General features: G+C 36.6%; 1 protein-coding gene across 18 annotated transcripts in view; it reads left to right on the top strand.

Annotated features, from left to right (window-relative positions):
* TCF12 (transcription factor 12) overlaps window positions 1-16,644 on the top strand; it is a 382,270-nt gene that overhangs the window by 339,177 nt on the left and 26,449 nt on the right. For 10 of the 18 annotated variants that reach the window (XM_063639405.1, XM_063639407.1, XM_063639404.1 and 7 more), the window contains 4 exons: window positions 1,425-1,498; window positions 3,333-3,539; window positions 12,709-12,823; window positions 13,727-13,889. In XM_063639405.1, coding sequence (XP_063495475.1) covers window positions 1,425-1,498; window positions 3,333-3,539; window positions 12,709-12,823; window positions 13,727-13,889 — 559 coding nt within the window. Of the gene's footprint in view, window positions 1-1,424; window positions 1,499-2,495; window positions 2,568-3,332; window positions 3,540-12,708; window positions 12,824-13,726; window positions 13,890-16,644 lie in introns of all 18 variants that reach the window. The other 8 variants (XM_063639402.1, XM_055279263.2, XM_055279261.2 and 5 more) reach the window with 2 other exon arrangements.

Genomic DNA, 16,644 nt, shown 5'->3' with positions numbered 1-16,644 from the left:
TTTCCTTTTAAAGGTATTTTCGCAAGACCGTTAAAACATTGCCTTCTCTCTAACATATGGATGTATTATTTTTTTTATGCTTCTTTTCATTCTTTATACTCTGAACTTGTATCTTTTCTTTTTCTGTCTTTATTTTTTAAATTAGATTTATACCTTTCTAACATCAAAGGCTAAACAACATCTAACAGAAGTTTTTATAACATTTTCCTAATTAATGTATTTGGTATAAACTATTTTGGGAAATTTTTTAATAGATGACCCCAAGATCATTTACAGTCATGGGAAATTTATTCATCTGTGTATTGCCAAAGGCACTGTCAGTTAATATTACCCCTTAGTAAGGCAGTTTGTCCTTACGTTAATATATTTATACCCTTTGATTCAGAAATGCCACTTATCCTCAAGACATCCTTCCCCCTGGGGGAAAAAAACTCAAGAGTAATGTTTACTATATCACTGTTCATAATAGCCGAGTGATGACAACCAAAATGTCTAGCAGTGAAATAATAGTGGCTATAAGCAAATTAGGTGCAGAAGCCAGGCACAATGGCTTGCACCTGTAATTCCACCACTTTGTGAGGCTGAGGCGGGCAGATGACTCAAGGTCAGGAGTTCGAGACCAGCCTGGCCAATGTGGTAAAACCTTGTCTCTACTGCAAATACAGAAACTAGCTTGGCGTGGTGGTGTGTGCCTGTAATCCCAGCTACTTGGGAGGCTGAGGCAGGAGAATTGCTTGAACCTGGGAGGTAGAGGTTGCAGTGAGTCAAGATTGTACCAGTGCACTCCAGCCCAGGTAACAGAGCGAGACGCCATCTCAAAAAAAAAAGAAAAAAAATTAGCCAACATGGTGACACACACTTGTAGTCCCAGCTACTCGGGAGGCAGAGGCAGGAGAATCTCTTGAACTCAGGAGGTGGAGTTTGCAGTGAGCCAAGATTGTGCCACTGCGGTCCAGCCTGGGCGACAGTGAGACTCCATCTCAAAAAAAAAGAAAAAACAAAAAACAGATTAGGTATAGAGAATAAGGGAAATATTAATGTAGTCATTAATAGTATTATCAAAATTTCTGTACAATGCTAGAGGAAGGGGGACAGAATTTTAAAAGTGTGTACATTATAAGTGCATTTTCTCAAGATACATAGGCATGTGGACTAAGTCTAAAGAATGTGCAAACATAAAAGGTAGCTGTATTTAAAATTGCAGAGTTTTTTTTTCTGTTTTCTCAGCACCCCACTTTTTTTATTAATAATGAAAGATTTTAAAAAATATATTGGGCTTATAAGTAGCCAATACTATGCTGAAGGCCGAACAAAAATATTCATGTAAATGTATTTAGTTATTGAGTATCTTTACCCTTTCCTTCACAACATTATCAAGATCACTGAGTTAACCCAGGTGTGTGGGTACTTTTGGGTTTTAACAGGTACCAGTCAGTGGCCCAGACCTGGAGGGCAAGCACCTTCATCCCCAAGCTATGAAAACTCGCTCCACTCCCTGGTAAGAGCCTCTTATACATCAGTTTTATCTGATAGCTTAGAGTTTGTTTGTTTTTAGTAAATCTGGCATAACAATAAAGAAACAGTAGGCTAGCATTGCACACGAATTCTTTGCTAACAAATGGCTGATTCAGTTGAACAATATAAGACACATTGGGTATGCCTTTTGCCATCTGTTCTTTGGGACATCAGGCTTCTGGTGTCAGGACAGCTGATGTTAAAATTGTGTTATGAGGATTTTTGTTTCTTTGACAAATCTAGGGCTTAATCTTTCTATGCTTCTATGTCTACATATACAGGGAAACTTTTTTTAAAAAGACAAGTAAAAGCAAGAAAATTTAATCCAGCAATGCAAAATTTTACCCTTTTGTATTTTAACCTTTCTCATAATACTGTGTGTGGTTTATTACATTTCCATTAAAAATTTTAAGTGAATACCAGTGTTTTTTGTCATGAAAGTGTTATTTCCCATGTTTTCTTATGGAAAAAAAAGTGTATTGTGCAAATCATACAAGCAAAACATTATCTAACAAGGCAGTAAAGGAACCTTCTAGATACTTGAGCATGAAGAATTTGTGGGAGAATGTTGACTACTGTTGCTTTTGTATACTTATATTTGTAACCCAGAATTACACGGTATAATAAAAACAAAATAAGGATGATTTGATGGAATGCTAAGTCATGCTCTTATTCATAATTCCAGGTTGCAAAGAGAAACATTCTTTTTCTGTGACTAACAGAACATTTTAAATTGAAGGAACGATTGCTTCTCATATATTTTGCAAGCAATTATAAGCAATATGTGCTGTTTAGATGCTAACCTCGTAACTTCCCTGTTGAATCCCAGCCTTTTCATGTCTCAATAAAATAGATCTCGCAAGTCTTGGCGTTAACTTTACTAACATGTTATGCTGACATGCATATCAGCTATTTCCTCATCTCTTTTGGAGTTAATCTTAACCTGTGCTTTGCCTCCTGTTCTGTCTTGACTTTGCCAGAAAAATCGAGTTGAGCAGCAACTTCACGAGCATTTGCAAGATGCAATGTCCTTCTTAAAGGATGTCTGTGAGGTACTATTTCTTTTAGGTGGTGCCTTTTTTGTGTTTCAATTAATTATACTTCCCATTATTCATTTAAAATCTTTAAGCTGTACAGACTCCAGTCTTTAAAAACCAAATGCTTGACTATTTCAGTTTTTATCACAGTATATAGGAATACTTTTGTCTCTTATGTTGTTGAAAGTGATCTTTTTAAAACAGCTCTACTGGCATGTGCTTTTGATTTTTTTAATTCTAATATGTTTGTGTATGGGGCGTGTGTGTATCCACAGGCAGACAATACCATTTATTTAGTTTTGTCAAAGAACATATCTGGATGTGTTCACCATATAAGATACATGTGCTTTATATACTTAAGACAAAATTAAAACTTAAACTTACTGGATTTGAGGTCTCTTCCCCAAATTGCCATCATTCAAAGATCAGTATTAAAGTATAGGTTGTACTTTTTTTTTTTTTTTTTTTTAGCAACTCTTATTGAGAAATGACATAGTATCCTTCATCTTTTGTAGAAGCTAAAAGAAATAACCTCATGGTAGTTTGGTAAATTCATTTTATAAAGCAGTGATTTGTTTCTGAAGCTTTGAAAATTTAGCATAATCTACATACATACAGCCTTTTTTTGTTGTTGATTTATAGTTCAGGTGGTTGCTTTTGAAGCTACTTGATACTGCATTTCACTTGCTATCTTCCACATATCACATAGTAGGAAACATAGCAGTTAATGAATCTAACAGATGCCAGCAATAACCACCATGGTTTTTTTAATCCATACAGCAGTCTCGAATGGAGGATCGTTTAGACAGACTGGATGATGCAATCCATGTGCTGCGGAACCATGCTGTGGGACCTTCCACCAGTTTGCCTGCTGGTCACAGTGATATACACAGTTTATTGGGACCATCCCATAATGCACCAATTGGAAACCTCAATTCAAACTATGGAGGATCAAGCCTTGTTGCAAGCAGTCGATCAGCTTCAATGGTAAAATCATGCTCATCTTTTTTGTAGTAAACCCTAAAGATTCTTGTCCTAAATGTCTTTAACGAAATCTTTGGGAAGAGGATCTTTCTGAAAGGAAGATAGAGACTGACTTTTCAGAATTTTCTTTACTGCCTTTGGCAGTAAAGTATCGGCTAAGTATTAGTCCATAAAATCTTCTTGTGACCTTGTGCAAAAAGCATAAGCTTTCTACAAAGATCATTTTTAGCTTAAACTTGGATTTTTTTCCAGATGTGTAATAATTGGCACAGCAGTTTTTTCCTTGAAATAGTGCATAAGAAATCTGAATAGCAAGAGTTCTGATCTAGAAGAGTTGTTTATTGTAATTTAGAACCAGCCTTCAGTGGTAGAAAGAATGTGAAACTGTAATTTATACAGATCCAAATTTAAACTTTATTCCCAAACTGCGGGGGAGGTAGTTTTAAGAATGGCTGTAATTTCAGTAATAAATAAAGGCAACAATTTTAGATTAATCCACAAAGAGAATTTTTAAGAACTCAGTCCATCTTTTAAAAAAAATGATAATTTTTAAAGGGGGTGTTCGTTCTACAGCCATACACATCAAAAATTCTGTGTTTACCATCTTACGTTATTTTTTATCCAAATTATCTTTTAAAGAAATGAAGTTCTTTTTGAACCTGCTATTTTAAACTTATACCATGTGTTTGCATGTTTATGGCATGGTTTTTAAGGTTCATTGCATGCTGTGAAATGTTCTTCTACGAAGCAGGTTTTTAGCTATAAGCCATGTGATGAAGGCTAAAACTTACCTATCATCAAAATAATCAGTTGCCCCAAATGCTGAAGGCTTGTATTCTGTAAGATAGGATTGGTTCCAGATTTTCACACTCACATATCTTACACATACATATACTCATTTTTGAGCCTCTGAAGTAAACATCACACAAGGCTGCCTATTTTCTGAGAACTGTATTTTCAGCAGCATGGGTAACATTAGATGCCTGTTTTGTGTGTGTTTGTTTTTTTTAATGTCAGGAAATCTTGAAAATCAGTCTCCTTTTAAAGTACTTTTTATTGCTATTGATAAGCTATTAAGTGTCAAAACATATGTAAGTTATTAAACTAGTAGAATGGGGAAATGTCAGATGGCTTGCACCTGTAATCTCAGCACTTTGGGATGCCAAGGCGGAGGATTGCTTGGAGTTCCAAGACTAGTCTGGGCAACAAAGTGAGACCCTCATCTCTACAAAAAATAAAAAAAAAATTAGCCTGGCACAGTGGCATGTGCCTGTGGTCCCAGCTACATGGAAGGCTTAGGTGGGAGGATCTCTTGATCCCAGGAGGTCAAGGCTGCAGTGAGCCATGTTCATGCTACTGCATTCCAGCCTAGGCAATAGAGCAAGACCCTGTCTCACAAAAAAAAAAAAAAGAAAGAAAGAAAAAAATATGAGAGGGTATTGTTATCACTGTTGGTGGTAGTAATGGAATAATTTTAATGGTATAATAAAAGGAATTTGTTACAAATATGAATGCAGAATAACTTAATAATTTGTTGAAATACTATTTATCCTTATTTAGAAGCATGACTTAAAAATCAATATTCTTGAATTTTAAGTTAGTCTCAGCAGCAACATTTGCAGTTCTTATTCCTTACCTCTTAATGATTTTTTAATTCTTCACTTTTACTAGCTTACTGCTCCTATTCCAACTTATCAGCTATGGTATTTAATATATATCTAGCTCCTCCCAGTTGGAGTTTGCATAGAATGGAACTTCTGTCTTGAGAAAGTTGTTTTTTTTACCAATTTCGGATATTCCATATTAGAAAGGGAGACTTACCAAAATCTAGTCCTCCAAAGCTACCTAGAAACCTAGTGCGTTTTAGAAGGACTGTTAGAGGGAAAAACTCTTTCACTGGATGGCACCCTAAAACTTGTAACTAAGAAAGCAGCTCCCACTATATGCTGAAGGAATGCACTGCCCACTTCAGAACAACAACAGAAGGTCTGCCAGAGATATTTTTTTGTCGTTGTTTTTTGTTTTGTTTTGTTTTTGGAGATGGAGTCTCGCTCTATGGCCCAGGCTGGAGTGCAGTGGTGCAATCTCGGCTCACTGCAACCTCTGCCTCCCAGATTTAAGCGATTCTCCTGCCTCAACCTCCCGAACAGCTGGGATTATAGGCACCCGCCACCACATCCGGCTGATTTTTCTATTTTTAGTAAAGATGGGGTTTCACCCTATTGGCCAGGCTGGTCTCAAACTCCTGACCTTATGATCCGCCCACCTTGGCCTCCCAAAGTGCTGGGATTACAGGCATGAGCCACTGTGCCCGGCCAGAGATATTCTTAAAAAGAAAAAAAAATCTCAAAGTAGTCTAGAAAAAATGGTCTTCTGAGACATGAGGTGAGTCTGGCTTAGTCTGAGCTGCAACATTAGTGCCACAGCAACTAGCCCAAGCTGTTGTTCAGTGTGTCTATCATAGCCTTCTCTTCAGTCCCTGTCACCTTCTCAGCGGGTACAGAGCTGTGGCAAATCTGCCAGAAATCGTCTGCGATCTTCATCTCATCCAGACACAGTCACTAGTACTTTTAGCAGTGGAGATAAGATGTATCTGGCAGGCTTAGCCTCAAAATATAAAGTTACTAGCTGACAAAATCTGACACTGTTAGGTGAGTCAGTATTCTTCTCCTGTCCTTCTGAAGTAAGCCTTTTAGCTGTTGAGTCCTCAGTTCTCAGCTTCAGCAAAAAGACCAAAGGATGGAATGAAATGAAGATTAGTCTGCCACTGACTATCCCCGCAGAGTCTTAGGCATGTTGTTGAGGAAGACTCTGTCTTATCGTGGTAGTTCTTTTTCAAGTCTGAGGACGTCTTAGGCGTGTTGTTGAGGAAGACTCTGTCTTATCGTGGTAGTTCTTTTTCAAGTCTGAGGACGTCTTAGGCGTGTTGTTGAGGAAGACTCTGTCTTATCGTGGTAGTTCTTTTCCAAGTCTGAGGACGTCTTAGGCGTGTTGTTGAGGAAGACTCTGTCTTATCGTGGTAGTTCTTTCCCAAGTCTGAGGATGTCTTAGGCGTGTTGTTGAGGAAGACTCTGTCTTATCGTGGTAGTTCTTTTTCAAGTCTGAGGACGTCTTAGGCGTGTTGTTGAGGAAGACTCTGTCTTATCGTGGTAGTTCTTTTTCAAGTCTGAGGACGTCTTAGGCGTGTTGTTGAGGAAGACTCTGTCTTATCGTGGTAGTTCTTTTCCAAGTCTGAGGACGTCTTAGGTGTGTTGTTGAGGAAGACTCTGTCTTATCGTGGTAGTTCTTTTCCAAGTCTGAGGACGTCTTAGGCGTGTTGTTGAGGAAGACTCTGTCTTATCGTGGTAGTTCTTTTCCAAGTCTGAGGACTTCCATTAGTACTGCTGGGATCCCTTTGTTTACATGCTCAGCACCCACTTATATGGAATCAACTCTTCATATTCTTTCAGAGTGTATGATTTTGGGGGCATGTTTTTGTAACTCTTGCCAACTGTCTCTAAGATTAATCTCCAGCTTTTATTTTCCCCTCGTCACAACAATACATCCTCCTAACTAATCATGACTAAGAAATAATGTGGTTTTACATTCTGGAATCGACTCCCCACCCCCACCCCTACCCCGCCCCACCTTGTGTTTGGTCTCTTATAACTTTCCAGAAGTTTGTCTATCTTTTTCTGCATTAACATAAGTTAGTATTTGTTTTAGGCTCCTAATAATGGAGGCTATATGGCCAGACTTACAAAGTAATCACAGAAATCCTTGTTGATCAGCAATTTTGTACCACCATATAGAATTCATGAGGTCAGCTTCTTTCAAAAACATTTGCTTTTCATTATTCCATTTGTTTATTGCAGAGACTAGAATTATTCTGATAAACACAGATATTTTCAGGACTTCCACAGAACATTCAGATGACATTTTTGTTATAATGGAACTTTATCCTAATGGACAGCATCCTAATTGTAGGGTTTAAATATATCACTCTTCCTCCTAGCATTTAGAAAAGGGTTCAATATGCTTTTTCTGTAAAGGGCCAGAGAGTAAATATTTTCAGCCTTGTAGGCTGTATAGTCTCTGTCACAACTACTTAACTCTGACAATGTAATATAAAAGCAGCTATAGACAATATGAAAACAGATGGGCATGGCTATATTCCAATAAAACTTTATTTACAAAAATAAGCTCCTTTATTTACAAAAACACAGGTCAACATTTGGCTACAGGCCAGACCTTGGGAATTCCTGACTTATAAATTGGCATCTCAGCAGATATAATGGGGTTAGCATGTTTTTCTTTTTCTTGGAACCTGTAACATTTGGCTTATGTTAATGAGTAGTTTGAGAGTTTTATTGAAGTAATTGGAATACTTGAGGCAAGCCAGGATACACTGGTAGTGGAAGAGTAAGAGTTGATGGCAGGAAAAAGTGGTACAGGCCGGGCATGGTGATTCACACCTGTAATCTCAGCACTTTGGGAGGCCAATCTGGATGGACTGCTAGAAGCAGGAGTTTGAAACCAACCTGGACAACAAAGTGAGAACCTGTATCTACGAAAAAAATTTTTTAATTAACTGGGCATGGTGGCATACACCAGTGGTCCCAGCTACTCAGGAGGCTGAGGCAGGAGGATTGCTGGAGCTCAGAAGTTTAAGGCTACAGTGAGCCATGATCATGCCACTGCAATTGAGCCTGGACAACAGAGTGAGACCCTGTCTCTTAAAAAAAAAAAGTCTATATATATATATATAGTGGTACAGACAGGTCAGCTCCCAGCCTGCAGTACAGACAAGTCAGTGATCAGGGTTACTAGCAGTGTAAAGTCTACACGGACACAGTAACCATTTGGCCGAGCATTTCCTTGTCCTCATTAGTATTTGATACTGATATGTCATTTAAATTTTAAAACACGAAATCAAGAGTTTTTAGAACTATTGAAATGTCAGCATTTGGCTTTAGTTTTGTTCCCATTTATTTAGCGTAAGGCTAAACTTCTAGAATAAACTGCTGAGAAGAATGAAAATTTTTTAGTAGAAAACTGAAAATAAAAGGAATCATGAATTTTAACAATGTATAGTGGCTTACACCTGTAATCCCAGCACTTTGGGAAGCTAAGGTGGGACTATTGCTTGAGCCTAGGAGTTCAAGACCAGCCTGGGCAACATAGGGAGACCTCATCTTAGCCACATGTGGTGGCTCATGCCTGTAATCCCAGGTACTTGTGAGGAAGAGGTGAGAGGATCACTTGAGCCAGGAGTTCAAGGCTGCAGTGAGCCATGATCACACCACCACACTTCACCCTGAGTGACAAAGTGAGACCCTGTATCAATTAAAAAAAAAAAAAAAAGGGAATCATGAATTTCATTTGAGCAATAAAAAGAGCTCTCTGCAATATAAAGTTAGCGACATCCCATCGATTTATGGCCGTAATACCTAAGTACCTAGGCCCAACAAGATAACTCCATCAAAGCACCTTTCTGTTTCATGAAAAGTACGGTTATTCCTCAGTCAGACAGTAACTTCAACTTCAAACCAAAACTAAATGAAATTCGAAGCATTTTGTACTAATGGAAGCTTGATGCAGATCTAAAACAGTTTCTTATTCATGACATAGGATAAAATTTCATTTGTGAGATCTTTTGATTCATTGTTACAAGTCCTGATAAAATTTAATCCAGGCATTTCCCTTAGTTATTTTTTGGTATTGCTTGGGTTTTCTGTGTTAAGGGGTAGTTGAAGTAGTAACATATTCTTGTATGAGAGCATAGTAACTAATGTTAAATTGTAAAGTGTAAAGCTACCCTATATAATGATTTAAAAATATAAATCGTATCTGTTTTCTAAATTTTAAAGCAATTAGAGAAACTATATTTTTCTTAGTTACAGGAGACTTAAGACTAAGTAAAGACTGATAGGCAAATAGGGTAATATTTTATTCAAAATTATCTTGGCATTTTTTGTCATTTATCAAAATAAATTTGAAATCATTTTAATCTGCCATTTGGACAGTATTTAATTTTAGTAATGGGGTTTGTAATACAGTAGAAATTGTGTGTCTGTTTCAAGTGAGTAGAAGGATTTTACTTTTAACCACTCTTTTACTCTCTGCAAGTAATTTTATCCTAAATGGGCAATTTTTAAAATTTTTATTTTTATTAAGACGACATTATAGTGCTTTTTAAGGGTTTTGGTAACATTTTAAAACATAAAATTGTTCAAAATGGCGACTTCTTTAAAATTTGAAAGCCATAAAGGTTATACATTTATGGAAATATGTAAAAGGAACCGCAACAAATGTAATATTACCAAGTTTCTAGTAAAACCTCTCTTCAGATAAATCAAAATCTTGGAGTAGACAGTATATAAAGATCCTTTAGCCAATCTGTAAATTAATAGTGATTAAATCATTAGTATTCAGTGAATGGTACAAATTGAACAAATTATTAGAATACGATTCAAAATCAAGAGGAATTCATACTGTTTTTCAGTTTGTCCCTCAATTCACAAGACCTCTTATTCATCAACTAATTAGATTTAACATTTTTCCATTGTGAATGCTAAAGCCATTGGCCAAATTAAATGAAAACAAGTCCCTTGTTGGGTGCTTCCAGAGAAGTAAGGCCATACATAGATTGTGAAGATTGAGTATGCAGGATGGTGTCGTTTAATGGCATAGGCCTTTTATTCTGAAATAGAGCTCTTCATAATCATTGAAACGTAGAGGGTAGCAGGCCTTGGGGTTTGCCTTGCCCTGCTACTCCCCCAGCAGCAGCAGCCTGTCAGCTGTATGCTAACGAGGTGAACAATTAAACCGAGTCCTATCTGGCTGGCCCCACAGGCTCTAGGCTCAGACAAAGAACTGTTTATACACCTGTTGTATGTGTAGACAGAGCCATTTGAATGTGGAGCTGCAGATTAAAGGGAAGACATGGGAGCCCGGGAGAGCAAGGGTTAAAGAGAACTCTAAGAACTGTGAAAGTCAAATTCTCCAGAAAATATATGAGGGCCATTTGCAAGGGGAATCAAGTTACAAAGAAAAAGTTCTGCTAACTTCATTTAACATGAAAAACTCCAGACTTCAAGCCTTCGTCTAGTCTGAGGCCATTTTTTTAAAGGCTTATATTTTTGCTATGTATGCCAGTTAAATTTTTTCTTTTGTAAGCTAATTATGTTTAACTTCATGTGAGAAAATACTTAGTTTGTATTATTCTATAGTGTAAAAATATTTACTGGTGTTTCTGTTGCAAAACAAATCTAGCACCCTTTCTGATTTTCCTTAAGGGAAAAGTAAAATTTCTAAGATTTATTATTTAGATAATGATCAGACATTTTTTAATAGTTGAGTTTTAAAAAATCAAAGAATTATTTATACTGATGAAGTAAAAGGAAATCAGAATTCAGCAGATGCATCGTCACTTAGATAAGTGAAAATTCAATTTGTTACTGTTCAGTAGTGTTGTCTTACATAGCTATAAAATGTTTCACATGTATAACATACACTAAGTATACGTATGTTTAAAATTTAAATTTTAGAAGGCTATTTTCTTTTAAATTACTTGGTGTGATAGTTCAAAATGTTATGTAAAAACAGAATTAGTACATATTGCCAGGGGTCATAGAAGTTTTAAGTCCACACTATTATAAATACAAATACACCTCAGCTTTTACTTTAACTTACAATTATTTCCCCAGCCTGTCAAAATTCTCCTAGATTTATTGAATCTTTAGGGTAGGCCTAATCTTCCAAGGTTCCAAAGAATTTGCAGCCATATATTGTGTTGCCCATATCTATTTTTATAAAATGGGATTTTGAACTTCCTTTCCTCTTAGATCACTGAGCACTTCATAGTAAGAAAGCACCCTCATTCGTTAAGAATAAACAAGACCAGGATACCCTTGAAACAGAATTTCTTGAAACATTTTAAAAATAATTTGCCCTCTTGAATACAATTTTCACAGTCCATTTCTTTACTGATTGTTAGGTTCAGTAGTTCAGATTCTTCTCAAGTTTTTTTAGGGGAACAACCAAATACTAAAAGTTTCTGAAAGTGGGAAGTGGGATGGAAGCCTGCCATAGTTTCTGTGGTCCCTTCCCAGCTTTAAGATTTTGTGATTCTAATACATGGTGAAATTGTGTGGTTTAGAGAAAGGGTGTAGTGGTTGCATGATTATTACCCAAGGGAGTAGTGACACAAATAATGCTCAGCAATGACCAATCCTAAAATCATTTTAAAAGTAACTATTGAATTAAATTTTAAAATCCAGTAAATGGCCATGTTTCTTAAAAATAAAGATGAGAATAAGTGTAAAAGACAAACATTTCTTGGAAGGTGTGGTGGAAGAACGAATCTATTCTAATTAGATCTACTACCAAATGACCTGCATTGCCTAAAATTTTGCTTTGGTTCCTTTTGTTTAGCTCACAGAAAAACCAAAGGATAAACTTGCGTAGGGGTATTTATTTCCTCTTAGGGTAAAATCATACAAAGTCATGGAAGATAAAAGCTATATTAATTACTCAAGGGGGATTCAAAGCTTGGCAGTTCACTAGGATTGAAGGATTTATTGAAAAACAGTGGTTCTCATGTATAACTCCAGGCAATAAACCTATTTAATTAAAAGCTTAATCTTCTAGTTGACACATCTGCTACTATTCTAATAAAAACTTCATCTGTAACAAGTTTTTCTATGTGTATTAATACTGCAATAGCTGACTGTTTGATGGTGTTTGCATTGCTTGGAATGTAGCAGTATTTTGTTAAATGCCAGTTCATGCATACTTTAATGTATTTAGGTATTATATGAAATAGATTTTCAGATTGATTATATAGGATTATTAATAGACCCTATCATATGTAGTGCATTGTGGCTTATAGAATGCTTTGTCAGCTCATTTGCTTCTCACAAACATCTTCTGTGGGATTTAAAATTTACAAATTAGAAGTTTCATTTTTTAAAAAAGATATGTTTTGGTTTGATTTAAAAGCAGTACTACTATGAAGTATTAATATTTTGAAATTCTCCCCAAAAACCAGAATAATGACATGCAGAAAAAGTTGCTGAAATCAGATGAGTGATACTGTTTTCTCTGTTAAACCTAGTAAAATAATTTGGACAGTTATTGCCCCTGAACTGTCTCAATCATTTTTTTATTTTTGGGTTTTCTTTAACTTTAGGTTGGAACTCATCGGGAAGACCCTGTCAGTCTCAATGGCAATCATTCAGTCCTGTCTAGTACAGTCACTACTTCAAGCACAGACCTGAACCATAAAACACAAGAAAATTATAGAGGTAACTATATTGTTGGTTTTCAGAAATAATGCAGACAGAGATATCATTTGGAGCACTGTCACCTTTCTCACAGCTGGATTGACATCTGTGAATCAAAAGTCATTTAGGTGAGGGAATTCCAAATAGCGTGGAGAGCAGATATTTAGGGTTCCAACTGGCCCACCTAGGTTGACAATTACAGATACTTATTGATGAATAGAGCCACGTACAGACCATTGTTCAGTATTTACCAGTTATCTTTTACCTCTTCCTGTTCTGTCATGTCCCTCTTCCACAGACATTTTCCCTCATGAGTGTATCTTCATGGTCCTTAGAGGCAGTGACAGAGATATTTCTGATTACACTGAGAGCTCCGAATGATGGAAGCTGTTGTTTTAGAGATTATCATTTGATTGAAGAGACATACAATTTTGATAAAAAGCAAACTTGATCACTCCTCCAATAGAGCTTACAAATAAGTGTGAAGATAGAGCACTTAAAAGTGCAAATAAAATCACCAAAATAAAGTTCTCCTAGTTACATTTAACCATGATGCCTGTTTTACTGTTTATCCAGGAAGATGTTAAGCTTATGCCCTTTACCTCTGCAGCATCTTAGAAGTTACTTTCTAAAATCCATAGTTTCTTATCCTTGTTCATTTGTTAAATAGTGCCTCAAAGTGAGCATTAGATTGGTCATGGGGGTCAGACTTGTTCTTTTAAATACAAATGCTGTTAAAAAGCACAAGGATGTGGATATATGCTTTTCAGCTTTAAATAGTATACTTTCCTACATCTTCAAACCTCCATCATAACTCTGTAACCGCTAAGGATATTCACCAGCTAGAAAGCTTTTGATTCTCTTAGCTCTAATTCATAAATGAGTCTCGTCTTTTATTTTATCTTTCCTTTGCCTCTTTGTTAGGTGGCTTGCAAAGTCAGTCTGGAACTGTTGTTACAACAGAAATCAAGACTGAAAACAAAGAAAAGGATGAAAACCTTCATGAACCTCCTTCATCAGATGACATGAAGTCAGATGATGAATCCTCCCAAAAAGATATCAAGGTTTCATCTAGAGGCAGAACAAGGTATTTGTTAGCATCCAGGTTTTAAATTTTACTCATTTTCCATAGGTAAAAATACTTGAGAAGCTGGGTGTCATGCATTTATTAACTGCCAGCTATGTTCTAGATATTGTGTTAGGATTTTTGTGTATGTTGTCTCATTTAATCACCACGTCATCCCTATAAAAGAGAAGTATATGAAGGTTTGATTTCAAAATTATGTTTTCCTTCATACTATACCATTTGAGGGACTATATATAAAATATAATTACATCTCTTCACTCAAGTTGTTTAGTCTGTTAGATAAGTAGAAGGTAAAATAGCTAAAAGAAGTTAAATCATGTGGTACGGACATTTAGATAGATTTGATCAATCAATATTTGAATATGGTCAGGTGTCACTTAACAATGGGATATATTCTAAGAAATGCATTGCTAGGCAATTTCATCATTGTGCAAACATACAGTATACTTTCACAAACCTAGCCTGTTGTTCCTAGGCTGTATACCTGTATACCATGTTACTGAACTGAGTGCTGTAGGCAATTGTAACACAATGGTAAGAATTTGTGTATCTAAACACCTAAAAGGCACAGTAAAAATAAAAGATAAAAAATGGTACCTGTATAGGGCACTTATCATGAATAGAGCTTGCAGGACTCAGAATTGCTCTGGGTGATTCAATGAGCAGGTGGTGAGTGAATGTGAAGGCCTAGGACGTTTCTGTACACTTTTGTAGACTTCACAGACACTGTACATTTAGGCTTTATTTCATTTATTAAAAAAATTTTTCTTCAGTACTAAATTAACCATAGCTTACTGTATGTCATTTACTTTATAAACTTAAATTATTTTTAACTTTCTGACTCTTGTAATAATAGCTTAAAACACAAACACATTATATAGCTATACAAAAATATTTTCTTTGAGTTCTTTTGTAAGCTTTTTTTTTTTTTTTTTTTTTTTTTTTTGAGATGGAGTCTTGCTCTGTCGCCCAGGCTGGAATGCAGTGGCATCATCTGGGCTCACTGCAACTTCTGCCTCCCAGGTTCAAGTGATTCTCTTGCCTCAGCCTCCCAAGTAGCGGGGATTACAGGCACCCCCCACCACTCCAGGCTAATTTTTGTAGTTCTAGTGGAAACAGGTTTTCACCATGTTAGCCAGGCAGGTCTGGAACTCCTGACCTCAAGTGATCTGCCCACCTCAGCCTCCCAAAATGCTGGGATTACAGGCATGAGCCACCGCACCCGGCCTTTGTAAGCTTTTTTCTGTTTTTAAAATTTTGTGGGTTTTTTTTCTTTTTAACTTTTCAAACTTTTTTGTTAAAAACTAAGACACAAACACACTGTTAGCCTAGGCCTACACAAGGTCAAGATCATTAATATCACTGTCTTCCACCTCCACATCTTGTCCCACTGAATGTCTTCACAGGCAGTAACATGCATGAAGCTATCTCTCCTATGGTAACAAAGCCTTCTTCTGGAATACCTCCTAAAGGACCTGCCTTGAGGTCTTACAGTTAACCTTTTTTTTTTTTGAGACGGAGTCTTGCTCTTGTTGCCCAGGCTGGAGTGCAGTGGCACAATCTCGGCTCGCTGCACCCTCTGCCTCCCGGGTTCAAACAGTTATCTTGCGTCAGCCTCCAGAGTAGCTGGGACTACAGGTGCCTGCCACCACGCCCGGCGAATTTTTGTATTTTTAGTAGAGATGCGATTTCGCCATGTTGGCCAGGCTGGTCTCGAACTCCTGACCTCAGGTAATCTGCCCACCTCAGCCTTCCAAAGTGCTGGGATTACAGATGTGAGCCACCACACCCGGCCAACTTTTTTTTTTAAGTTAGAAGTATACTCTAATGATAAAAAGCATAGTATAGTATAATATAGTATAGTATAGTATAGTATAAATACATAAACCAATAACATAATTAGTTATTGTTATTATCAAGTACAGCAGGTCCTCAAAGAACATCATTTTGTGAAATGATGAGAAAAAAACTTGATTTCTAGCTAGAGCCTCTTTGTTTGTGGAGTTTGCACATTCCTCCCATGTCTCCTCATGTGGGTTTTCTCTAAGTACTCTGGTTTCTTCCTTCACCCCAAAAATGTGCGTGTTAGGTTGAGTAATGTGTCTAAATTGTCCCAGTATCAGAGAGTGTGGGTGTATGTGTGAGTGTGCCCTGCAATGAAATGGCATCCTGTCCAGGATTGTTTCTACCTTGCTCCCTGAGCTGCTGGGATAGGCTGCAGCCTCCCCCTGACCCTGAACTGGAATAATTGGGTAAATAATAATCTTACTTATTTTTATAAGTCTTTCTTAAATGTATGAATAGTTCACATTTATTTCATTGTTTAATATTAGAAGTGTATTTTGGTCTTTATTTAGAAGTTTGGTGATATTTTTGTCACCAGAAATGTACTGTAGGGACTTAACTCGTATTTATATCAATTAACCTATGATAAAACTGGTTTTATTGTATGTCATTTTCCTTAAAGTTGCAGTTTCCAAGAACTGATGAATGACATTGAGGACTTACTGTAGTGTGTACCATACTTAATTGCATGCTTTTATACAACTGGCAGCACAGAAGGTTTGTTTATATCAGCACCTATACAAACAGTGAGTTAACGTGACTAATGTGTTGTGCTGCAGCCTTACCACAGCTACATTACTACATAATAGACATTTTTTAGCTCCAGTATAATAAGACCACTGTCATGTATGTAGTTCCTCATTGATCAAAATGTTATGGGCTCATAACTGTATATTAATATAAGGGCTAA

This window comes from Symphalangus syndactylus, chromosome 5 (genome assembly GCF_028878055.3).
Source record: "Symphalangus syndactylus isolate Jambi chromosome 5, NHGRI_mSymSyn1-v2.1_pri, whole genome shotgun sequence".
NCBI classification, from domain to species: Eukaryota; Metazoa; Chordata; class Mammalia; order Primates; family Hylobatidae; genus Symphalangus; species Symphalangus syndactylus.
Note: the sequence above shows the minus strand (reverse complement) of the source record. Positions and strands in the feature narration are given on the sequence as shown.